The sequence below is a fragment of the Terrapene carolina genome, unplaced genomic scaffold, assembly GCF_002925995.2.
Source record: "Terrapene carolina triunguis isolate 2854851 unplaced genomic scaffold, T_m_triunguis-2.0 Scaffold66, whole genome shotgun sequence".
NCBI lineage: Eukaryota > Metazoa > Chordata > Testudines > Emydidae > Terrapene > Terrapene triunguis.
The window spans coordinates 19,034,218-19,060,687 of NW_020664417.1; the positions used below are offsets into that span (position 1 = coordinate 19,034,218).

At 42.1% G+C, this 26,470-nt stretch overlaps 1 protein-coding gene across 1 annotated transcript in view; it reads right to left on the minus strand.

The window, feature by feature from the left end:
- Window positions 1-2,059: 2,059 nt before the first annotated feature.
- The window catches only part of SLC10A7 (solute carrier family 10 member 7), a 187,813-nt gene continuing 163,402 nt past the window's right edge, over window positions 2,060-26,470 (minus strand). Inside the window, exons 11-12 of the mRNA XM_026647842.2 lie at window positions 8,742-8,887; window positions 2,060-4,681 (exon numbers count right to left, since the gene is read on the minus strand). Of these exons, the coding sequence (XP_026503627.1) occupies window positions 4,637-4,681; window positions 8,742-8,887 (191 nt within the window). The 3' untranslated portion in view covers window positions 2,060-4,636. The remainder of the gene's footprint in view (window positions 4,682-8,741; window positions 8,888-26,470) is intronic.

Below are 26,470 nucleotides of genomic sequence, written 5' to 3' on the forward strand. Positions count from 1 at the left end.
AATATTTTTTCGTCGGTTTGTGTGTGTACAGTGGAATTAACATGTACCAACATTTACCCATAATCATCTAATCCTTCCAAGCCTACATATAACCTAAGAGATTTTGATCTAAAGGATCCAAAAGAATTTACAGTTTGACAACTATACTTGATATGTGGTTCAAAGATCAGACAGTATAGAGACACCTAAGTATGGTCTCCTTAGAAGGTACAATCTGTGTATATGGGAGGCTGGACTGACTTCAGAACTCTTGTAATCTGGGCCAGTGGAGATTAGGTTTGTTATAGGTTGGAGAGGACAAACCACCACACTTAAAATAAAACTACTCTTCATTTACTCTCTTTACATGCTATATAACACAGAGCAGTTTTAGAACAATAGAAGTGCTTCTCAAATAGCTTTCCTTGCGAGATTATTTCACAGTTTAACAGACAGCTCATGGGAGATGCACAAATGTAACTGAAGGGCAGAGTTTAATTCCTTGTCTATTTAATGTGTTTACCAGAGGCCATGGGTGCATGTGGCACTTTATAATAATGGTAATATAAATGAATTTGAATGATAACAAAATGGAGAATTTATGATTTAGCCTCTTACCAGGTAGTAATTCCCCAAATGCATCACTCCAGTGCTGCATCATCTATTTAATTGCAAAATAGTTTGCCTGACACAAGTTTAAAAAAGTATGATACTGTGATAGTCTGATATGCAGAATTCTGTAGAAGATTAGGATTCAATACGAAATGCAATTCAGTGTTTTTTGTATTTCATTTTTTAATGCCAGAATAACATCAAAAAAAGAAACAATTCTTCCACACATGAACTTGCGAACATTTATATATTTTGGACTTGTTTCTCTCTAGAGATGTATGCATAAATATACACACACACACACACACAGGTATGTATGTATGTATGTATACACACAATTTTTGTGTGCTTAATACACACCATTTTTTATCCTGGTTTCTATCCCACTCCTGCATAAAATCATGCACATGTACAACTGAAGGTGAAAATTGTGATTAGGGAGTATACTACAAAGGTTTCCTCTTTCCCTGTTCGCCAGAATAATTTATACAACTGTATTTTTGTGAAACCAAACTGCTGAATTCCTCAGTTTCTCCTCCGTGGATGGATACAAGTCATCAGTCTCTGCTGGGACTGCTGCTCTTTTAGCCTGTGTGCTGCACAAACTAAGCAACTGACACAAAAAGTACAAAAACCAAAAAAGTAGTGGATCAGGATTTCAAAAGAATTAGAAAATTATTTGACTTGAACATATTACGTAGGCCATTATACTCTTTTAGCTTTGGAGCTTTGTTTATTCCAACACGTAAGAGATGATTAGCTGTTCTGTTAACTCTTGATACCTAGAGCTGACAATACAATGTGTGATTTTTTTTTGCATTGACAGTAATATATGGAGCCTCAGATATGCAGAATGTAAGGCATTAATGAGTGAGCAGAATCCTGAAGTCCTAAACATAGTCCAAAAATCTCATTTATATCAAATGGAGTTTTAGTCTGAATATAGACTGCTGTATTTCTCCCAATAAATTTGAAGCCAAGGCCAGAAACATTCAGAAAGTTTTCTAATCCTCTATAAAACAGTACTATGTTCAATTAATTTCTTTAAATCTGACTACAACTTGCCATATCCTCTGCTTGGCTCTCACCTTTTCTGCTACATAAAAACAGGTCTTTGAAGTTATTTATATCAACAAGAAAAAGACTGTCTCTAGACAAAGAACTTTTTTCAATTTAATTAGTAAAATATTTTAAAAATTGTTCACACTTTAAAAAAAAAAAAAAAAGGAACATGCAGAAAATTCACCGACAAAAGCATGAAACTTCAACTTACAAAAAAACCCTCAAAACACAGACCCAGATGATAAGGAAGTTTGTCTTTCCCCTAATTTCACATTAACAAAACTAAGTCCCATGTTTTCCTTTTATAAAGACATGTAAGCATAATTGAAGGCATAAAATGAACAGCTTAACCATCTTTAAACATAACAGAATATTTTGGATATGAATAATTAAGTTCCACTAAGTATGGATTTAAAAATGTATTTCAGATTTGCTTTATATCTCGTTCAGAACAATACATCCAACATTAATTTATGTAAAAACAGGAATAAACATATACCATTTAGGCTGCTCTAAACCATCACTAATTACACTAAAGGATCTAACAAAATTCTCTGGAAAATAGTCTTAAGAATATTTTTAACACAGTAAAATTATAACAAAGACAGACATTTTCAATGGAATCTAAACTAGTTGTTGCATGTACCGAAGGCATTAGATTCAGTACATAGAGGTAGATCAGTTGGAATATTAGCAGTGTATTGACTGTTTAGAGAAGACACAACCAATGAAGGGGGAAAAAGCAACTGTGTGTGCTAGAATTCTTTTAATAATTTATAACAGTCAACCACAAACTCATGCTGTCTTTGGGCCTGATTCAATGTCCATTAAAGCCAATGGAAAGATTCATTGATCTCAATTGGAGCTGGATCAGGCCTTTTTATACTTTGAGGCTCAGAGACAGATTCAAGGAAACAAAACAAAAAAGCTAGAATGGAACTGTGCCCTTTAGCTAACCCTTGGCTGCTCTCAGTGTTCTTAAGCATTAGGTAAAGGAATTTTGATGCATATGGAGCCACTTTATTGAAAACGTTTGATAAAGTGAAGCTTATGGATTTGGATCTAAAAACTTATGTTTGATCTACTTTCATACCTGGGTTTGAGCCCACCTGTAAAGGCACACTTGTCAAAAACATCTTTGAGCTCACTGGCCACTGCTCTGTGCATTCTTTGCAGCTGAAAAGAATCTTAGACAATACAGGCCCAGTCTTGCAAGGCGCTGAGCAACCTGAACTCTCATTCGTGTTTAGTTTCATTGGGTCAACTCTAGTCAATGGAAACTAAGGGCATCAGCACCTGGCAGGATCTTTGTTGCTTGCATGTTTTATGATCAGGGACTGATGATTTCAAAACACATCACTGACAACCAGTAATAATGTCTGATATTTTAATCTCAATGGCAATGGAGCAGCCTACTACAGACCTCTGCTAACACAAGGCATTTCTGCTTGGCACCAAATGGAATCCTCTTATATTAAACCAAGAATATCAGGAGAGATACAGCTAAAAATAATTTGACAAACACATGGGGACATGTATCCCAAGCATCTTAGGACAGATCATCAGCTGGTATAAATGTTCATAGCTCAATGAAGCTATGGCAGAGACAAACTGAGGATCTTCCCCTTTGTGTTTGCAGTGAATACTTGCAATGCAATTGAGTGCAAGGGGAATAGTGACATGCAGGATACCTCTGAACTCTGTACTTTTATCTATCTTACTGTTTGAAGTTTTCTTTTTTTCCTTTTATTTTTTAACGGACAGTCACCACCACAATTCTAGCAGATAAGTACATCTTAGAGTCCATGTTAATGCACCCATTCTAATTGCCTGATGTTTTGAATAAGGTGCTTGTTGTGTGTTCAACTATATACCTGTACTCCTTTCTTTCTGGGCATACATGTATCCTTGGTCCCTTTTCTCTGTTTATTAAAAAAAAAATCTATATTTTTTAAGAAAATATTTGCATTTGATTGTCAAATTAACCATGATAATGTTCTTGTTAGAAGCATCCTTCTTAATTTGCCTTACAACCTTCTCAATTAGGGGGAAAAACTGTCAACTTTCTTGTTCTCATGAGGTTTATTAACGTGGCAATATATAACTTAGTTTTGCTTTTACTATGGTAAAGATTCTATTTAAAAAATAGCAACTAAATTCTGTCACTGCAAATCTCTGTGTTGCATTTGAGAGAAAGAACAGAAAAAAAGAAAGAATTTTTTTGTTCACCTTGGATAAATAATAAAAAAAACCCTCTTAGCGGCAAAACACAAATATTTCACTCATAACCCAACCACCAGACCATTTCTTTGAAGAAGCTTATGATGCACTTAAGATATACAATGCCACGATATCATAATATGGAACTGAAAGAAATTTCTTGAGAAACCATTAACTTTGAAGGAATGTCTAGACAACTGTGTCAACAAATGCAAATAATTTATGCTTCTCAGCTTCTACCCAATGGATGGCCCCATGCTGAGTGTACACAAACTCAGAAGAAAAAGGCATGTCACAGTCATATGAGTAGGGAGGATAAGAGAATCACATAGAAATTCAAGTTAATCTTGAACAGAACTTCAGAAAGCACTGCTCTAAAGTTAGCCAGCAGAGGGATGTGCCCCTGGTCATTTTAGCTAGTTTAAAACACTAACTTACAGGTGGTGCATCCTAGCTTCAAATGAGAGGTGATGAAGGGAACACAGCTTTTAATTATGATAATTCATTGTTAGAAAAATAAAAACTAAATGACTACAAAATACTGTACAACCTCTTGCAGTAACTAACAAAGTGGCTTCTGGAAACAATGCTTTTGCCAAAAATGCATTTTTAAGGCACTTAAACAGATATATCTTTTTTAATATAGATAGAAAAATAAAATATGCGCTAAAGCAACATTCACAAATACCAGTCTTCTCAATTGTCTGAGTGTGTACAGTATAGTATATATATACATTCACTGTGACACGGACTGCTTCCATTGTTATACCTTCACAGGTACTTTGGGCTGTCTTGTTAACTTCAGTGCCTGCAAACATGAAACAAAACAATCATTTATTGCGTTGCTAAAGAATATAACCAAATACAAGGCAAGCTTTTATTTTAGTGGGTGCAAAGGGTTCAGTGTATTTCTAGGTGGCTCTGAGAAGCCATATTATCCAGCTTTATTACAGTTTATAACTGAAAGGTTCTAAGTCGTTTCCACTCAGTTGCAGAGTCAAGTTTTTCTTGCTGTGAAGGATTTTCATCTTACCTGGATGATAAAATCACTTGGCTCCAAACTGAGCTGTGTGCTTCTATGGAGGCAGAGCAGCACCTGGAGGGGGCAAATGCAAACTCCCCTCTACTTGCTCTTCAGTCACTGTCATTCACTGAGGTGCTGGGGAGTTTAGTGTTATAACTTTTGACTAGTACCTGTCTCCTTCCTGAATGGCAAAGCCCAGCAGGAGAGCATTGGAGCTGTTGGAGGAGAATGTCAAAGCATCTCTGCTGGTGGGCTGAGTCTCAGCTATCCTTATGAGAGCAACTGGTAGGCTCTGTTCAAGAAACCATCTTGTGAGGCAGATAATCCAATTATTGACCTGTTTTAAATTCCCTTTTTTGGGACAGATTGTTAAGAAGCTTAAGGAGAGGATTTTCAGACAATATCTGGAGTCCTCGTATTCCCTTGAATACTGATCATCTGGTCTCAGGCCTGGTTATAGTACAGAAATTGTACCAGTTGCATTGACTGCAATCAGATATCATTGCTTCCTTTCCAAGAAGTCCCAGTAACAATAGCAAATAGGTTATCAGTCCCGAGGCCTCTCACACAGTAGTTTTAAATATATTTAATGTCTGTATCAGTTCCTACAGCTTGTCAACCATCCCATTAAATACTTAAATACAAGACTAGTTGCCACCAATATACTGACATCACCCCGCTCTACATTGCCATGGTGCATGACCCAACGAGTGAAGTTGAGCAAATTACTCCATGTCTAGCTTAGGCTCAACTCATACAAAGGGGAGATAGTGCCTGTAGGTTGGCGGGGAGAGGCCTCTTGATTTAGGGAGTACATGTTAGACCGTAGCTGCTCCTGGATGCTCAGGTAGTAGCATTTGGACAGAGAAGCATGGCTTCTTCTTTTGAGTGTAGACCCTACTTTATTTATCCATGCTTCTGTCCTGTGGAGATAAAATTGCTGCACTGCACCACCCTACATGGCACTTAATGTGGATTTCTATTTATTAAGTAGTGCGTCCTACGGCACAATACACGAGTGCTCTGTGATCTATACAAGCTTCCAATTAGCTTCTAGGTTAAATATAAAGTGTTCAAAAAAAGCTTTAAATGACCTGATTACTTGAGAGGCCAGCTCTTTCCTGTGGTATAAGTCTGCAATTTCTATCTGGGATGGTGCTAGTCCTAATAGCCCATTGTTTTATAAAGGGGGAGGGAGGAAGGACAGGACATTTTCTAAGAGAAGTTCTGAACTCTGGAAGTTAACTCACAACTCCTATAGGTCCTAGAGAGACTAGATTTGCTGACCCTCATCAGGGAATAGTCATGCTTTTTCCTGGGCTTATCCTGAAGGGGTACTTTAACAGATGTAAATTGGTATGAGGATGGAGACTGTTATTTGAGGTGGGTTGATTAAATAAGTGAATTATATTTTGAGAGATGTGATTTGGTGAGTCTTTGTATTGCAAATATTTGTCCTTTAGTTTTATACATTTTTCAAGCCTGTAAAAGCTCCTTGGCAGATGCTATTTAAAACCAATGTAAAAAAAATCCTTAAAAATAAACATGTAATGCCATATCTCCCAACAACCATCAGCATTTAACGACTGCCAAAATTTAGCCATTAGAAACTGTACTCTTGGATATTATATACCAAGGGATTCAGGGGAGAGACACAATTTCACATTTTGTTTGGGTAACAATTTCTTTTACTTTGTAGTTTGGCAGATTTTGCTGCCATATTTACAAGCTAGAAATATCCTACTGCAGATGAACCTCTAAATATTTAAATTCAATTTCATACAAGCAGATCACATGTACTATCATAATTAAGCAAGAATGTCAGGGGAACTGAGAACTGTGACTGGATAACCGTCTCCCACTGCAAGAGAAATGCCAAAGTGAAGCCGAGGTGTTTATAGAAAATAAACATCAAGGTGATGATGACATGTTTATTTTCAAAGCGAGAGACCATTATCCAGTCACAACATTCAGTTCTATTGTAATTATTGCATCTGTACCAAAAACTTCATTGATTTAAAAAAAATAGAGTAATTAAAATAATTTTCATGTGAATAACCTAGGAGACCAAGTGAAATATATTGGTGCAGCAGAATGACAGTTTCTCAAAATATCTTTATTGCAGCATTATAGTCTGAGTAGACAACTTGTTTGGTGCTTAATGAATAAGAAACTAGTACTTGGTGCAGCTCCGAAGGAGGGTGCAATGGTGGTTCTAAATCACTTTTGCTCTCCCCCAATCTTGTACGCTGTCTGACGGCTACTGTAACTTGCAACAACTGGCAACAGCCTCAAGGGGCCTTTACACTACAAGTGGGGATCACAGATGTGCAGATTAGCTCCAGCCATACTCCCTATCCTGGCCACAGGGAGGAGTGAGGTGATACACGAGCGGTAATGCCCTAGCAGGGTGGTGATCATCCTCAGTGATGCCAGTTTAACTGGGCTTTTTTGCAGGAATAGCACAAAGTTAGACCCAAGCACAGCTGAAGATCAGGACTACTGTACTTTTATTGATAAAGTCTGCCTGAAAGGGCTTTTTTAAGGGGATGAAATTTTTAATCTGAGTTTTAGGCCATGATTTTTAAAAGTGACTAGTGATTTTGGGTGCCCATTAAAGTGGCCCGACTTTGAGACAGTGTTGAGGATCCACTCTCTGGAAATTGGGACCGTTTGAGGTGTCTCAAGTTAGGAACCAAAACCGGAGGCACCCCAAATCACTAGTCTGAAAATCTTAGCCTCCGAGTTTGATGCAAGCGTTGGACTGACAGCACTGGAAGCTGATGTCCTCTCTGGCTGCTGACTCAACAACCCCAACATTTTTGTTGAAAATTTGAAATTCTGAAAATTTCAGTCACCTTTCTTCTCTGCCTACTGAGGAAACTTAGGCAGTGGCAGGCAGTGTAAGCTTTCCCACACTGTGCTGAAATGTACCTCAACTTTCACTTACAAGGACTCCCTGTATGGGTGAGAGTTTCCCAGTCTCCATACCCATTCAATCCTTGTCATCTCTGCTAACCAGAGGTGCCAATTAGTGTCCATCACGAGGATTTGTTTCTCTGGTGTTGGTATTTCTATGTTAGGAACTGGACAGACACCATTAAACTTATTTCATATGGACCACTGAACAGCTGTCAAATGGTAATAGCACCAATCACTGTTGTAATAAACTGAATTTGACCCAGTGACTTAGAGATGAAAAACCTCTCTGTATCATATTACAGCCCTATGAACCAGTCAATGCTATATTTTTGTTTTTAAAACTTGACATGAAATACCATTCATCCATCGAGTAATCTGTATATTTTTCATAAGTATAAAGGACAACATAATATTAGAAAACAATGAACACTTTAGTCCTGAATGATTTTAATTCATTGCATACAGGGCTCTCATTTAAAAACAACAACAAACAACAACAACAAAACCCAGCAAATACACAGGACCTCAAAATGATAGATATATGAAATCTCACCAGAAGAGTAATTCCAAAGCTAGCTTTATTTGATAGAGATTGGCTCATGCTGCAAAGTTCAGATCTATCAAGGGCCTTCTTATTGGGGGTTTTCTGAGTCAGGTGCCTAATGAGCAAGAAGCCAGCTGCAGAGGTCTGATCTGGATCTGAACTTCTCAAAAATCTGGGATGTTTGAATCCTGGGTTTTCATTCAGTCTTATCGTGAATATCAACACCATAAAACAAGAAAGGAACAAAGGAACACTAGCCCAGGATCTACAAGAACATTGAAGGGTTTCAGAGTTACATTTACTTACTGTTATTTTTTCTTACATTAAAAAAATAGTACTCTGCATTATAAATATTGTTATGTGGGAGCAATTTCTTACCTTCTGTCTAGAAACCATCCAAGATTTTATTGTTGGTACCAACACACTGCCAAGAAGAATCTGAGCTGGGTGATAGATAAGTAAGGGGACGGAAATTAAAGATAGGTGCTCATAGCCGGCAAATACTATCTTCAGCATTGGAATACCTGTGGGCACAAAGACAGCTGACTTAAGACTCCGACTTTCCTTTTCACTTCAAGGATCACAGCAAAGCATTTTACATTTTACTAAGATTTCAACCAGACAAAAAGAACATTTCTGCAAGAATGAAGACACAGAAGAATCTTGTGAAAGGCAAAAAAACCAGGTGATTCACAACAACTCCACTGAAGAGGACCCCGTCCTCCTCTGGCAAAGCCTTAGAATACCAGAAAGGCTTCAGACAGAAGTTCCCTAATTAAGTGGAGTGATGCCAAGCTCCAGCCAGAGGCTTGATGCAGATTTGTACCTTGATGGAGAGTGATTGTGCAGGTGCTGGAGGGAGCCTTGGATTCTTTTATTTTTTTCTCTCCTTTGCTCTATCCCCATTTTTCTCACTTGTTCCCTATGAACCTGCCCATTTGCTCCCATTCATAATCTTCCTCCAGTCCTACCAGCTGTGTGGGAGCACTGTGCACCTACAAACTCCTGACCCACTCCCTTTCCATAGAGAAGTGTTCAATCATCAGCCTTCCCTGCTCTGACTGATGCTTATGGCTCAGGTGGAGCCAAGTGCCAGTCAAAGTGAACAGTCATTTGTTAGCGAGATAATATCACTTCTCACTCTGGCTATGAGTTTTCGAAGAAAGGGAGGAAGACAAACATCCTAATGAACTAATGGGGCAGAACAAATCAGCTGAAGTGGAGTTAGCAGGGAAGTAGGAAATGGTTAGAGTACAGAGGAGGCTGGGGGTTGGGAGGAGTGGAAGGACATTTTTCCTAGGAGTCTTAGTTTGAGCTCAACAGTGTCATTTCTATTACACTTCTCCAAGGAGAATCTTGACAGTGAATTTGTATGTCTCTGTCTGACTCAGCCATTATATACTAAAACAAGGTATCTTTTTAAATATTTGTTCTGTAAAATAAGTTTTAAAATATATATAATCTGAGAGGATCTCTTTTTATGCAATGTTTTTCCATATAGAGCTGGAAATAAAACACAAAACTCTTCACCTCTAGGTCATTGATTCAACTCTAGGGAAAGGATGGGAGGGATGAGATCTGCGAAACTTTCATTACAAAACGTGAATAGATGAAATTTTTATCACAAACCCAAACTTGGGTTTATAGAGGCTGGCAAACCTCAGCTGAGTTTGGAGGAAACATGAACCATCTGGATGGTGGGAGTCTAAATGAACCAAAACCAAGAAGTTTGGACAAATTGCCATGAGCCAAACCTGCAAAGCTCCATAGATGTCTAGCAGAGAATGCAAGAGATCACAACGTCTGATGGCTATTCAATGACTTATGTGTAATGAGCTGCTGATGTGAGTTCCGTCCCCAGTGGACAAGTGGCCACATCACACAAATCATCTGCAGAATTAACACTACTGATGGTAGCCTAAAAAGAAAGATGAAGGCATGAACACGTCACTGGAGGATCAACCACATGCTCCCCCTTTAGTGGGTCTGGCCCTGGTTGCGGTTCATTGACAGGGCAGTGTGGAGAAACTTGGGCTGATGCTATCTGCATTCTGCCATGCCTGTTATGTTATTTTGTTTTGCCCTTCTGTAACGAAGAGCCAAACTGGTTTCTTTTTAAAATGTTGTAAAACAAACAAGCAAAAAAGAGAGCCCCCATTGCAATTCCTGGGCTGAGGATGTATGCGAAGTTTCAGCCTGCAACATATTTTTATGGCGAGGTTGTGAACTGCTGTTAACTGAAGTTATAACAGAAACACTGACTGAAACAGTAGTGACATGAGCAGGTGCTGCCATAACAAAAATAGTAAAGTGAAGGGGATGAATTTAAATCTTACAGATGGATAGCAAGGAACGAAGGTGCTAAGCAAAAAGGATCTGGTTATCTTTATTTTGGTCTGTCCGCTCCTGTTTTGCTCATCACTTATAGCATACTACTACTGACTCTAATGTAATAAGATAGCTACAGCAAGACTAAACTAGTTCAGTATAAGTTTGCACAGCATCAGAGCACACACATTAAAATAAAATAAGGTCAGTTAGAAACCTCTCAGGTTTTCTCAAAATACTTTAAGAGTTTCTCACCTCATTTTTCTTGGATCTTGTTAGCATATGTGCAGTCCTACCTGATGGTTTAAAAGTGGTTATATGTACCCAGACATATATTGCTCTATGCTCTGGGTGGTGGGTTTTGTTGTTTTGTTTTTTCTTAAGAGTCATTGGGCCATATTTTTCCTCACATTCGTGTAATCTGATTGACTTCACTGGCTTCAGTCCTGATTTACACTGCTATCAGAGGGCAGGAAATCAGGCCTGTCCTTTATTTTTTGCTGGGATTTTAGACTCTGCTATGGCTTCACTGTATAATCTCCATGATGTAAAGCAGAGGTGGCCAAATATTCTGACAGACATGTGGTCAGGGACACACACATTCACCTCCAAGAAAAGAGGGAGCCATGGGGCCTAGTTAGGTGAGAAAACAGCACCTTACAGGATCAAGAGATGAAAAGTAGAAAGGAGGAACACCAAGGATCGTCCAAAAAATGTCATCACCTCCGGGGGAAAAATAATTATCTAGACACTCAACCATCTTTCCAGCCAGATTTTCCCTGTTTCTTGCTCCGTTGGGCTTGTTCCTTTGTTCTCCCTCTCCTGTCTGCTCTCATTGTTCCTGTGTTCCTTCTCAGTCTTTGGTTCCTGTATTCCCATGGGCTCGCTTTTTTTCTTCTTCTGGCCCTTGATGTTCTCCCTCACTTAACCTTTCTGTTCCTGCATACTCTCTTTTCTTCCTTTTCTTGGTTCTTGCCCTTTTAATCGGTGTTGTTCTGCTGCATGAGGGTCCCAATTCTCCTCTCACTTACAGCAGTGAGAATCAGGTGTAATTCCATTGAAGGCAATGGTGTAACACCTGTGTAAACGGGTGTTATGAGAGGAGGGCCAGACTTGTGGCACTGGATTCCCATTTTTTCCTGATGTTTCTGCTCTTTTCCCACGTCTTTCACCACTCTTTTACTACTAACATTAAAGCATTTTGTGCTACAGTGCTAGGGACCTAGAGCTGACCCAGTGCTCTGGTCACTAAGGGCTGGTCTACACTATGACTTTAATTCGGATTTAGCAGCGTTAAATCGAATTAACCCTGCACCCGTCCACACAATGAAGCCATTTATTTCTAAATAAAGGGCTCTTAAAATCGATTTCTGTACTCCACCCCGACGAGCGGAGTAGCGCCAAAATCGATATTGTCATTTCGAATTAGGGTTAGTGTGGCCGCAATTCCATGGTATTGGCCTCCGGGAGCTATCCCACAGTGCACCATTGTGACCGCTCTGGACAGCAATCTGAACTCGGATGCACTGGCCAGGTAGACAGGAAAAGCCCCGAGAACATTTGAATTTAATTTCCTGTTTGCCCAGCATGGAGAGCACAGGTGACCACAGATAGCTCATCAGCACAGGTAACCATGCAGGCTGATAATCGAAAAAGAGCACCAGCATGGACCGTACGGGAGGTACTGGATCTGATCGCTATATGGGGAGATGATTCAGTTCTAGCAGAACTTCCTTCGAAAAGACGAAATGCCAAAACTTTTGAAAAAATCTCCAAGGGCATGATGGAGAGAGGCCACAATAGGGACTCAGATCAGTGCTGCGTGAAAGTCAAGGAGCTCAGACAAGCCTATCAAAAAACAAAGGAGGCAAACGGTTGCTCCGGGTCAGAGCCGCAGACATGCCGCTTCTACGCCGAGCTGCATGCAGTTCTAGGGGGGGCCGCCACCACTACCCCACCTCTGACCGTGGATTCCGAGGCGGGGATAATCTCATCAGCTACACCTGAGGATTCTGCGGACGGGGAAGAGGAGGAGAAGGAGGACGAGCTTGCGGAGAGCACACAGCACTCCGTTCTCCCCAACAGCCAGGAGCTTTTTCTCAGCCTGACTGAAGTACCCTCCCAACCCAGTATCCAAGACCATGACCCAATGGAAGGGACCTCAGGTGAGTTTACCTTTTAAAATATAAAACTTGTTTTAAAAGCAAGCGTTTTTTAATGATTACTTTGCCCTGAGGACTTGGGATGCAATCGCGGCCAGTACAGCTACTGGAAAAGTCTGTTAACGTGTCTGGGGATGGAGTGGAAATCCTCCAGGGACATCTCCATGAAGCTCTCCTGGAGGTACTCCAAAAGCCTTGCCACAAGGTTTCTGGGCAGTGCAGCCTTATTCCGTCCTCCATGGTAGGACACTTGACCATGCCATGCTAGTAGCAAGTAATCTGGTATCATTGCATGACAAAGCCTGGCAGCGTATGGTCCAGGTGTTTGCTGGCATTCAAGCAACATCCGTTCTTTATCTCGCTGTGTAATCCTCAGGAGAGTGATATCGCTCATGGTAACCTGATTGAAATACGGGAATTTAATTAAGGGGACAGAGGTGGCCGTTCCTACTGGGCTGTTTGCCTGTGGCTGAAAAGAAATCCTTCCCTGCAGTTAGCCAAGCACGGGAGGAGGGGGAATTGGCCCTGAGCTTTTCGCGTTTGGCTAGCAGGGATCTTCCCTGTTACCAGCCACGCGGTGAGGGGAGGGGAACAGCAATCATCCCAGATAATTCATGGCGGGAGGGCGGGCGGGGGGTTAGTTTGGTTTCTGCAGGGATCTTCCCTGATACCAGCCACACGGTGGGGGGAGGGATAAAGCGATCATCCCAGAGAATTGGATGGGGGGGGGGCGTTTAGTTTGTTTTCTGCTGCTGAAGGTTAACAGGAAAACCGCAGCAGTCAACGGGCTTTGCTTGGTATGTAGGAAAGGAGGGTGCAGAAGCCGAAAGACAATGGCTTACCATGGCCGCATGCAAGCTGAATTCTGTTGCCCGGACCTGCGTCTGTGATCTCTAACACCAAAGCCACAAGCACTCAATATTAAGATGGAAAATGCGACCTTGTACTGAAATCACATGTGCTATGTAATGTGAATAGCGTTGTTCATCATGAAAGAGTATAAGCATTGTTCTGTAAAATGTATCATTTTAAAAACTTCTCTCCTTTTTTTCAACCCTCCCTCCAGCAGCTGCAAATTTTTCAAGCGTCCCTCCTCCGTCCCGAAGGCTATCTCAGATAAGGTGGCGGAGAAAGAGGATGCGAGACGAGATGTTCTCGGAAATAATGGAATGCACCATTATTGTGTGATCTTCTAATAGCCCTGGTGTCTGGCTGAGCATAATCAGCAGCCAGGCGATTTGCCTCAGCCTCCCACCCCGCCATAAAGGTCTCCCCCTTACTCTCACAGAGATTGTGGAGCACACAGCAAGCAGCAATAACAATGGGGATATTGGTTTGGCTGAGGTCTGAGCGAGTCAGTAACGAGCGCCAGCGACCTCTTAAATGTCCAAATGCACATTCTACCACCATTCTGCACTTGCTCAGCCTGTAGTTGAACAGCTCCTGACTCCTGTCCAGGCTGCCTGTGTATGGCTTCATGAGCCATGGCATTAAGGGATAGGCTGGGTCCCCAAGGATAACTATAGGCATTTCAACATCCCCAACGGTTATTTTCTGGTCCGGGAAGTAAGTCCCTTGCTGCAGCCGTTTAAACAGATTAGTGTTCCTGAAGACGCGAGCGTCATGAACCCTTCCCGGCCAGCCCACGTTGATGTTGGTGAAACGTCCCTTGTGATCCACAAGTGCTTGCAGCACCATTGAAAAGTACCCCTTGCGGTTTATGTACTGGATACCCTGGTGCTCGGGTGCCAAGATAGGGATATGGGTTCCATCTATCGCCCCACCACAGTTAGGGAATCCCATTGCAGCAAAGCCATCCACTATGACCTGCGCATTTCCCAGAGTCACTACCTTTGGTAGCAGCAGCTCAGTGATTGATTTGGCTACTTGCATCACAGCAGCCTCCACAGTAGATTTGCCCACTCCAAATTGATTCCCCACTGACCGGTAGCTGTCTGGCGTTGCAAGCTTCCACAGGGCTATCGCCACTCGCTTCTCAACTGTGAGGGCTGCTCTCATCTTGGTATTCTGGTGCTTCAGGGCAGGGGAAAGCAAGTCACAAAGTTCCAAGAAAGTGCCCTTACGCATGCGAAAGTTTCGCAGCCACTGGGAATCGTCCCACACCTGCAACACTATGCAGTCCCACCAGTCTGTGCTTGTTTCCCGGGCCCAGAATCGGCATTCCACAGCTATAACCTGCCCCATTAACAGCATGATCTCCAAAGCACCGGGTCCCGCGGTTTGATAGAATTCCATGTCTATATCCTCATCACTCTCGCCACCGCGCTGCCGTAGCCTACTCCTCGCCGCCTGGTTTTGCAGGTTCTGGTTCAGCATAAACTGCACGATAACGCGCGAGGTGTTTACAATGCTCATGATTTCTGTCTTGAGCTGAGCGGGCTCCATGCTTGCCGTGGTATGGCGTCTGCACTGTTCACCCAGGAAAAAGGCGCGAAACGGTTGTCTGCCATTGCTTCCCTGGAGAGGGGGGAGGATATACCCAGAACCACCCGCGGCAATGTTTTTGGCCCCATCAGGCATTGGGATCTCAACCCAGAATTCCAATGGGCGGAGGAGACTGTGGGAACTATGGGATAGCTATGGGATAGCTACCCACAGTGCAATGCTCCAGAAATCGACGCTAGCCCCGGTACATGGACGCATGCCACCGAATTAATGTGCTTAGTGTGGCCGCATACATTCGACTTTATACAATCTGTTTCCAAAATTCGAATTATATAAATTCGGATTAATCTCGTAGTGTAGACATACCCTAAAGGTATTAGCTATTTCCCTCCTGGAGTGGAATTAATAGGGGGGATGGGTGTTCAATGGCTTAATTAGACAGGAGGCTGACCAGATAATGAAAGCAATAAACCAATCAGCTGGGAACAGTTAAAAGGACAAGAAAGAAGCACAAGAAAGTGGCAGGCAGAGACCAGGGGATACAAGATTTCAGGATGGGGTGATCTTCCCTTCTCACTCTCCAGAGAGTTGGTTAAGGGGGGAAGTGTACTTTCAGTTGTATGTGGCTACACAAGGTTATACTGGTGAACTGGTGGAAGGGACCTAATAAATAATATGGTGGGGATTGTGTCCACCCTGGTTTGTGGTGATTCAAAGAGTGGAGAAGGTAGCCTGTTACATATGTGTGGAGTAGATATGTGAGTAGGAGAAAATCTGCTTGCCCAAATTCCATGACTATTAACATGGCCAACAATAACGGTGGGGTAGCTACAACACAAAGATACTGAGTAGGTGTGCCAGAAAAGCTCTTTTGCTCCCCTTACTTATGCTGATTTGGCCCCAAGATTGTAGTTTGGACATCCCTGATCTAAGGCTACTGGTTCCCAAGTAACTAACTGGAATCCATTTTCCTCTCCCCCAGCCTTGCACCCAGTGTAACCTCACACATCTTTCACTTCCTCTCTCTCTTCCCCCGTTGTTACTTTCACATTTTCTAGTCTCCTTTATATAAGGCCCTATGAAAATACCATGCTGCACTTCATTATATTTATTTAACTGTAAAATAATAAAAAAGTCCTACAAGATTTGAAGGTTTTTAAGCAAATTTAAATATAGGATTCTTTTCATCTAGCTATCATTGCAGTCATATAAATGAAGCAAATTAATTTTAATGCTCCAAGGTACTGATTCTGTGTCACCATGGTTGACAGGATCCAACCAGACTTTATGAGATGGCATTTGACTTTATGGAAGTGAGCACTATGCACGCATTTACAATTTTACAGGGACTTTAAGCTGTCATGCTGAAAAATGTTTATAAAACATTAATCAAAAAGTGCCTCTTTAATACAATGCATTGTCTGAAAGATGTTAGAAGGCACATATTGTAAATGGATTCTTTTTCTGACTAAAGTAATTTCTACCAAAAGCATTTCCCCACTGCTATACAAGTACACAGTGTGGATAGATAAAGAGCACTTTCTCAGCACATTACTACCTGATCCAAACACTTGGGAAATCACTAATGTACAGCATGCCATATTTCCATGTCACACATGACACATTTGTCTAAAATTACCCAACAGAGTTTGACATTGCAGCATATTCCATAGCAGAGCTTTCAACTGACATCTGCCAAGTAAGAACTTCAAGTAAGAGCTTTCTTCTTCTAACAAGCAAGTAAGAGTTTTCTTTTATCCTATACCCATGATGGAAAGGATAAAACAATAAGTACTGGAGCTCAGTTTTTCTATTTTAATATGTTTATTTTATGCTCCCTGAATTTGGAAGCTTCCTCATAGCAGCGTTTCATCACTTGCTGTTTTCTAAAGTACTGCTATGATTTGAGAGAACTTAATATAACATTTTATTGCTACCAAAATACAGGCTATTATCCTTCACCCCCAAACCCAAATTATTGCTAGCTGCTATACTTATTTACTTTATTGTTCAGTTTTTTCCCCCTTAAATGCCAAACCATTTATCCTAAAACTTTATCACTTATATTACTGAACCACATTCCAAATCACTTGTGCATTGCACATATGAGAAATTGCAGTATTTTTACTTGGAGAAACATATCTGGAACAACAGAAAGAGAATACCACTGAAAGTATGGACGCACAAGCCATTCAGAAGATCAGAGGAAAAAGTAAATATCCCCAAAGCAATGACAATCATTAGAATACAGTCCTTGGTCTATGAATTTGTAATATTCTATTCTACTTGTCTGTACATTTCTAGTGAGTCAATTACCACGGTATCTAAGCGTCATATACAAGAAATAAGACATTACTGAGTTATGAATAATAGTAGCTTCTCTGTCCCTTTCCAAGGTATATTGTCTTTCTGCAGGATCACTTTGGAAGTTGATTACAAAAGGAGGGATGCCAGGACATTTAGCAGCCTTCTTTATGGAGGAAATACCTATTCAGAGAAGTGAGTCTTGCATTTGGATCTGTCTGACACAGGCAAGACACCAGCTCAGTTCAATTGCCAGTAGCAGGGAGTTTCATAAGATCCTACCACTAAGAACACACTGCCAAGCAGCCTCTGAGAATTCCCCTAATGGTTTTGCCAGCCACATCTTCCCTGCTATGGCAGTATTCTCAGAGGGGTGCAGAAAGGTAGTCATGGATATGAGTAGGTTCTAACCTATTTAGGATTTAGAAGTTGAGAACAAAGCTGTTAAAGCAGACAAGGACTTGGATGGGGAGCTGTTGTTGAGCACAGAGTACTGGTGATGTAGTGTGATCAATCTGTCTTGTTCAGGGGAGATGTTGCATGTTGTACCAGATGGAGCTTTCATGTTTATCCTAGACAGAACACACTGTAATAGTTTAGCTTTGAGGTGACACAGGACATATTAATATGGCTAGGTCTGTGTCCTCGAGGAAGGAACAGAACTTCTGGTTAGCTGTAGATTGAAGAAGGGGTTTCTGGCTACTGTTTTTTAAAACCCGGAAACTGCACACCACTTTGATTTATTTATTATTTGGCATATACAATGCGTTAAAGCCAAGCCACACCGTTCTTATCAACAATGTTCAGGGCATGAAGACCTCCAGGAAGTTAAGTCATTTTGCATTCCTCAAGAATGTGTGTCATGGTTTGTGGCTGCTCACACTGACATGGTGGACTGTCTCTGAAACGCCACTGAAATTCTGCTGCAGCACAAATTCCATGAATGAAATTGGTTGAGAAGGCTCTATTGTCTTCATGGTAAATCAAACCCGGGTTGACGTTGAGTCAGAGACAAGATAATTATTTGTCACTTTCTCTGCAGACCAGGAAGCTCGCCACACATCCTCTATCATAAATCCCTCACCTGGTAAACTTAGCCACAATGGGTGCTGTGAGGGCAGACGACCATGTGGTGGATCAATGAAGTCTTTAATTAATGGTAGATGTGGCATATCATGCAATTTTGTCCTGAGCTTTGCTACTCTTTCATCTCTGCGAACACTGGGTGGAGCAATATTGCAGAGAACTGGTAACCATGGTAAAGTAGATTTAAGTGTGCCTGAAATAATACGCAGGGTGGAATTAAGTTGTACATTGATCATCCTTGTGTGAGATGAGCAAGCCCATACTGGAGCGCAGTACTCCGCTGCTGAGTAACAGAGTGCCAAAGCTGAAGTGCATAATGTTTGGGTGTTGGCGCCCATGTCGTTCTGGCCAGTTTTCCAAGCAGGTTGTTGTGCGTTTTGACCTTAGTCATTGTCTTTGTAAGATGATCGCGATATGTGAGAGTCCTATCTAACATAATGTCTAGACCGGGTGTGAATCATTCTTTATTTGCTGACCATTGAAAACTATATTCAGCTCTCTGCCCACTTGTGCATGATGTAAGAACTGTGAAGAGCTACAAAAGGATCTCTCAAAACTGGGTGACTGCGCAACAAAATGGCAGATTAAATTCAATGTTCATAAATGCAAAGTAATGCACACTGGAAAACATAATCCCAACTCTACATATAAAATGATGGGGTCTAAATTGGCTGTTACTACTCAAGAAAGGTCCTGGAGTCATTGTGGATAGTTCTCTGAAAACATCCACTCAATGTGCAGCAGCAGTCAAAAAAGCAAACAGAATGTTGGGAATCATTAAGAAAGGGGTAGATAGTAAGTGATAGAAAGTAAGGCTGCGAGTCTGTCACGGAGTCCGTGACTTTCTGTGACCTCCGTGACTTCTGCAGCGACTGGTGCTGGCTTAGGGGCTGCCTGAGCTGGGCATCCCCTGGGCCAGCAGCTGCAGCAGTTTGGGTGGGTGGGAGGGGGCTCAGGCTAGGGGCAAGGGTTTGGGGTGTGCGGGGAGGCACTTACCTCACGGTGGGAGGCTCCCTGGCTCCCACTGGCATGGCCCCACTGCAGCTCCTAGGCAGAGGAGGGGTTAGGGGGCTCTGCGCTGCGTGCTGCCCATGCCCACAGGCCCCGCCCCCTCAGTTCCTGTTGGCTGCGGTTCCCGGCCAATGGGAGCTGCGCAGACAGCGCTTGTGGTGGGATCAGGGCGTGGAGCCCTCTGGTCCCTCTGCTGCCTAGGAGCTGCAGGGACATGTGGAGCCAGGAAAGGAGCCCCTGCCAGCCCTGCCAACTCTCCCCTCCCAGCACCAGCAGGGGTCCCAGGTCACCTCTCCCACCTCCCCCAGCACCCTCTGCGTGCCTGACCACCCCCGACAGAGCACCTGCAGTCTGCTGCCCAAGTTTTAGTTAGGGGTATATAGTAAAAGTCATGGACAGGTCACGGGGTGTGAATTTTTGTTTACTGCCTGTGACCTGTCCGTGACTTGTACTAAAAATACCCGTGACTAAAATGTAGCCTTAATAATAAGACAGGAAATATCATATTGCCTCTATATAAATCCATGGTATGCCCACATCTTGAATACTGTGTGCAGATGCGGTCGCCCCAACTCCAACAGGATATATTGGAATTGGAAAAGATTCAGAAAAGGGCAACAAAAATGACTAGGGGTAGGGAGCATCTGCCATATGAGGAGAGATTAATAAGATTGGGACTTTTCAGCTTGCAAAAGAGACGACTAAGGGGGGGATATGCTAGAGGTCTATAAAATCATGACTGGTGTGAAAGAAAGTAAATAAGGAAGTGTTATTTACTCCTTCTCATAACACAAGAACTAGGGGTCACCAAATGAAATTAATAGGCAGCAGGTTTAAAACAAACAAAAGGAAGTATTTCTTCACACAAGGCACAGCCAACCTGTGGAACTCTTTGCCAGAGGATGTTGTGAAGGCCAAGACTATAACAGGGTTCAAAAAAGAACTAGATACATTCATGGAGGATAGGTCCATCAATGGCTATTAGCCAGGATAGGAAGGGATGGTTTCCCTAGCCTCTGCTTGCTAGAAGCTGGGAATGGGTGACAGGGGATGGATCACTTCATGATTACCTGTTCTGTTCATTCCCTCGGGGGCACCTGGCATTGGCCAGTGTCAGAAGACAGGATACTGGGCTAGATGGACCTTTGGTCTGATCCAGTATGGCTGTTCTTATGTTCCATCAACAACGTCCAGGTTTGTAGCCTGACCAACAGCACTTTATGGTTGAATGTATCAAAGGTGGCTGACCATCCTAAAAGTATTAACGTGGATATTTTCCCTCTGCCTATGGGCATAAGAAGATCCTTCATCTGTGCAATTAGCACTTTTTTGATGCCATATCTAGGGCTAAAGTCTGACTGGGATGAGTCCAGGTGCAGCTGGGGTTATTTTGCCACTGCCTACTTGATAGCATCTAAATTATGCTGAAAGAAACCCTTGCTGAAAGTATTTTAAGAGGTGAGGAACTCAATACATTTTCAGATCTCAATTCAGTTTCAACATGGGGAGGAAGAGGGACAAACTGAGGCAGCAGCAAAAGAAAAAAATGTCTAAGGAGGAAGTTGCACAACGAAATGGTGAGAGATTAAAGGAGCATGGTGGGACAACATGAGAAAGTCACAAATGGGGGACAGTCCTTCAGATGGAAGTTTTGGCAGACCTGCATTTATCCAAATGAACAAAAATACTTGACTTTCATGCTGTGCATTGAAGAAAGGACAATGGCCTAGATTCACAAAGATACTCAGGAGTCATGATGCTGAGCGTTGCGGCACCTAACTTTTATGTGCCTGGAAAATCACAGGAACAACACTCCGATTCACGAAGCCTGAGTTAGTGCCTACATGGGGAGAGATTCACAAAAGCCAACATACTAGGTGGCTTTCCTGTTGAAATCCCTTCTCCTCATCAGTTGGAGGGGGAACTTGAACGGGGGCGGGGGGTCTTCCACATTCCAGGTGAGTACCCTAACAACTGGGCTAAAAGTTGTGAGGGAAGTCCTCTCTCTCTCCCTCCTCTCCCATTACCCTCGCTGTCTTGTGTGAACCTGCTTGAGGGGCCTGGTCTGATAGGTGTGCGCAAAGCCAGATCAGGCCCCACACGAGTTATGCAGGTGAATCCTTGTCCTCCTTGGTTTGTGAATTGCTCTGGGATTTAGGTGGGAGATACGTGCCCAGAGTTGAGGCAGTCGCACACATGTCCAGAGGCAGAAACAAAGGAGCAGAGAGAACTTTTTACTGCAAAAACTTAGGTGCTGAGTGCATTTAGGCACCCACAGGATTCAGCAGAAGTTTTGTGAATAGCAATGGAGCCTAAAGCTGGGACTTCGGTGCCAAAGAACCTTTGTGAATCTAGGCCAATGACACTAGAGCATTCAAAATAGAGCTCACGCGGCTCTAGCATGAGACTGGGTGCCTGTTACCTCCTTTGGGAGCACAGCACTACTGGGATACAGATGAATCACTGAGTACCCTGTTAATATATTACATTGGCCCCAAAGTTACCTGGGGGGATGCAGGAGAATCACTTTCTGAAATTCAGCCCTGTCTGTGTGAGATTCATACTGGCTGCAAGAGATTCAATGGGTCTGTGATACATATAAAGGTGAAGGAAGAGGAGGAAGATTAATGAAGAATGAGGATAGATATTTCTTTTGTCACTAACACTAAAGGAAAAGATGGAGAAAAGCTAGTGCCCTAGGCATGCTTTTACTAATTTTAGTTTTTAGTTGTTCAGGTCACTGGTTCACCTTGTTCATATTACCACAGAAATTAGACTCTGCAATGTAAAATGTAGCTACCAAGAATCAGTACATCTTCGACTATCAAAGATTTAAGTAAATAAAAATGTAAAAGGGGGAAAGAGAGAATGTTCTGTTTGATCTATTTATGGTTTTTCGACGGGTGTTTTCAGATTGGAAGTGATGTTTAATGAATGACCTGAGCAATCTCACCAAATGCTAACAATGAAACATTAAACACCAACAACTGAAGACTGTTGCCTTAGACTCAGGAACACCTTAACCCATCTGACAATATTGTAATAATTAATTAACAGGTCATTCAAGAATGAATCAAACCACCATAAATCTTATTTTAAACGCTAGCTTATCTCTACAATGGGACCTAAGCATATGCATGGCAATGGTGTAGCTGATCTTGGTCTACTTCAGAGACATTTTACTGCCTGTATATCAAGTCATAGTTCACACAGACAATACATTCAGTGCACACTCAGAGGTTTGTCTTGTACTTCATTACTAACATGAAAGCTATTGACATTTGTGTACTCAGTGACTGCAGAAACACCTTTTTTTGTCTATATTTCTAGTATACTTTTATGAAACAGAGCCATGTCAGTGCCTCAGATATTATGGTGATAAATGGAAGGATGCACAGAGATACAGACAATATCCTACAGATTGAAAGTTTTATTAATTTGCTGTTCCCTTGAACACAGTTATTCTCTCCAGCACAGCAGATGCCAGGATCTGTGGAGGCATCAAAGTTTTGGCTAAGTGAGTTTCATTTAATATATTAAAATAGATATTATGGAAATACTTATATACATTATTCCTATTGTATTTGAGTGCATGCAAGAAATGAAACTCACAGTGATTCCCTCCTTATGCATCAAGGCAAGCGAAAACACAGATGCATAAACGAAACATCTTCTCCTCTCCCTCCCTCCTTTTACTCTTTTTAGGCCATGGAAATGCCAGATACCAGAATCTGAAAACACTGGCCACAACTTTTCATCTTTTTTTGGAGAACAAAGGATAATAAGATTTACTTTCCCCATCACTTGGGCAGGGACTTTGGAGCCAACAGTCCTCTATTCATCTACCTAGGAGTATAACAGGGTTTAAAAGAGAACTAGATAAATTCATGGAGGTTAAGTCCATTAATGGCTATTAGCCAGGATGGGTAAGAAATGGTGTCCCTAGCCTCTGTTTGTCAGAGGGCGGAGATGGATGGCAGGAGAGAGATCACTTGATCATTACCTGTTAGGTTCACTGCCTCAAGGGCACCTGGCATTGGCCACTGTCGGCAGACAGGAGACTGGGCTGGATGGACCTTTGGTCTGACCCAGTATGGCCATTCTTATGTTCTTATCCACAGGAGAGAGAAATACTGTCCTATGTCTATTTTCCACATTAAAATGCTGAGAATTACGATGGTGGTGGAAGTTGTGCAACTTGCAGCTCTGAAGTTATTCCTTTCCAAGCTCCCAGCAACTCCCCTTGTAACAGGGCCACTACTTTTTCCAAGTGTTTTTTTAATATCCTTGCACCCACAGTTCCATAAGTGTCTGAAGCCAGCAGCTGAGACTGGCTACCAGATGGTGCATTGAGAGCAGCACATGTAGATGTGATACTCCCACAGAGACTCAACGACATCTTTAATACTCTTTACTATAGGTGACATTTGTAGCCTCTGCCTGCTTGGGATAAAGGGATCTTGAGTCATGTCCAAACTTGGATCTCCCCAAGGGTAACCTGGCAGCTATCTGCTGAGTATAAGGTAGTTTCTTAAAGTAGATAAATTAACTTTAACCATTTTGGTGGAGAGAGAGGGTTGGGAGGGCTCTTGTGTCATAATAATTTTACAGCTGGGTGTTTGTAGCATTTTTTTTATTATTATAAAGCGGTATGAGCTTGCTGTCATTAAAAACCTGCAATCTGGTTTTTAGTGTCTGATCCAATTAAGTGTACATCTGGCAAGACACACAACCAAATAAATAATTGGAGAAGTGCAACTCTGAAATGACAATTGTTATTCATCGATCTCTTTTTGCAAATCGAGATTGAGAGATGTAAACTTCAAGTGAATGAGATCTCCTGGGTGAGATTCTTCAGTTCAAACACAGTAAACAACTGTTGTTCTCTGATGCACATTTTAGTACTGCTGGAGGCAAACTTTCTAAATATTAATAAAAAACCTACTACTGGCAGAGTGTACAGATGAATAGGAAGCACTGGGAAACAAGCCCCAGTGCTGGATTTCTTGCCCACATTCAAAGGCTAATCAAAAAGCATATGTTTCAGGGCACATAAGAAAGGAGATTCCCAAATTTCCTATAAAGTTACCCTTTTAGAATCATAAGAGAGATGAAAATTCAGTAAACAGAAACAGAGGAGGCATACGATATCATGAATCTCATGCCAAACACAACATTAGAAAAGCATGTGCTGTGTCCAAGTGCCACTAAGCCTCATTTAAACTCTGACATTTCTTTCTTTGAGGTAGATCTGCTAGCAGATTATCTTCCTGAATATACGCCCTCACTGTAGCCCCTTTGTGCTGCTCTGGTGGTGCAAAGAGGCCATAAAGCTGACTTAGCTAGCCAGCATGTGGACACGATGGGAGACTAGGTGTTGCCAGAGCATTGCTACTTCCAGAAGCTGTTACTAGCTGGCACATGAGAGCAGGGCTGAGTCTGCTCTGATTTGTGCCTGGACCCCATATGTTTACTTGCCTATTGATTCTAACTGTCATACTGAAATATATGGTAAATGCTCACTTTGAGGGTCAATCTGAAATTCCCAGACACTAACCTGGCAAGCCAGAGGGCACTTCACTTTATCCCAATAATAATACTTTAAAATATACAACTATACAAGAACATGGGGCCAGAGTCACTGGCGGGTCTAGGTCAGCATACGATGGCAAAGCCCCTTGGCGCAAAGCCCTGGTGATGGAAATTTGGCAGAAGGAAAAAGTTGCGAAGTCCACAACTTCAGCGGACTGGGGTGAGTGCGCAGGGGGGTTTGAACAGCTAAATAAATGGGCACGGCCGATGGGTGTGATGATGAATGTGCTGAATATTCACCACATGCCAGCAAAAAGCCTAATGCATGGTGTTGTGGCTAAACTGCCTGCCATCCCTTGGGGATAACCCTTCTGGGTGAGTAGGAATGCTGTAGCCTGCAAACTGCCAGCTCGGTTTGGGGAGTGGGGGAGAGAGGGTGCAGAGGCTTATGTAGGAGGAAAATATTTAAGCTATCTCAATCCCAGAAGCCTTGAAAATGGATTTGGTTTTTGTCTGTGTCCCCAGTGGAGTGATATCTTTAAAACATTGGCAAGTCCCGACAATCAAGTTCTGCCTCCCCTCAGAGTCTAGCGAGAAAGGAAGGTGGTGACTGGTTAGGGCATAACGATGACTTGATAAATAATATTGTACCTCAAGCACATGTTTGGTAGGGACTCAAATGAGCAAGGGTGGGAGGGTGAAAGCAAGTACGTAGCCAGTCCTAGAGAACTGACCAGCCATGCAAGGAGGCCTACATGGCTTCTAGTTAGACTAGATAGCTCTTTCCTTCCTTGGAAATAGTTTAAAGTTTTTAGGAGAAGACTAATGGGTTCGTTGGTCAGCCAGCCACAAAAAGGGAGGAGAGTCTATGAAAGGAGCATCAAAAAGGGAGTAACTTTCTTTGGCTTCTTGGTTCTGCTTTCAGCTACAGCAATGTAGCTTGGGAATAATTTCAATGACTTTAAATGACAATAACAGAACTGTTTACAGGTACTGGGAACTTCTGTACATGAACTGGGGGTCCTAGTACTGTCCTCTTGTGCCAGGCTCTCATTTCTAACTCATGCACCGTTAGCCTCTCCAGGCCTAATCTTCTGAAATAAGTGCCACCTACTGGGAAGGGAGAAAGCCCTCCCAACCGCCCTGCTAGTGGCAAGGGGAGAGACACAAAAGAACTTCAAAAAACAAACTTTAAAACTGACCACAGGAACACAGATTTGAACTTGAAGAACCCACACTAACGGTAGGCACTTTATCCTTGGTACCAGTTCTTCATAG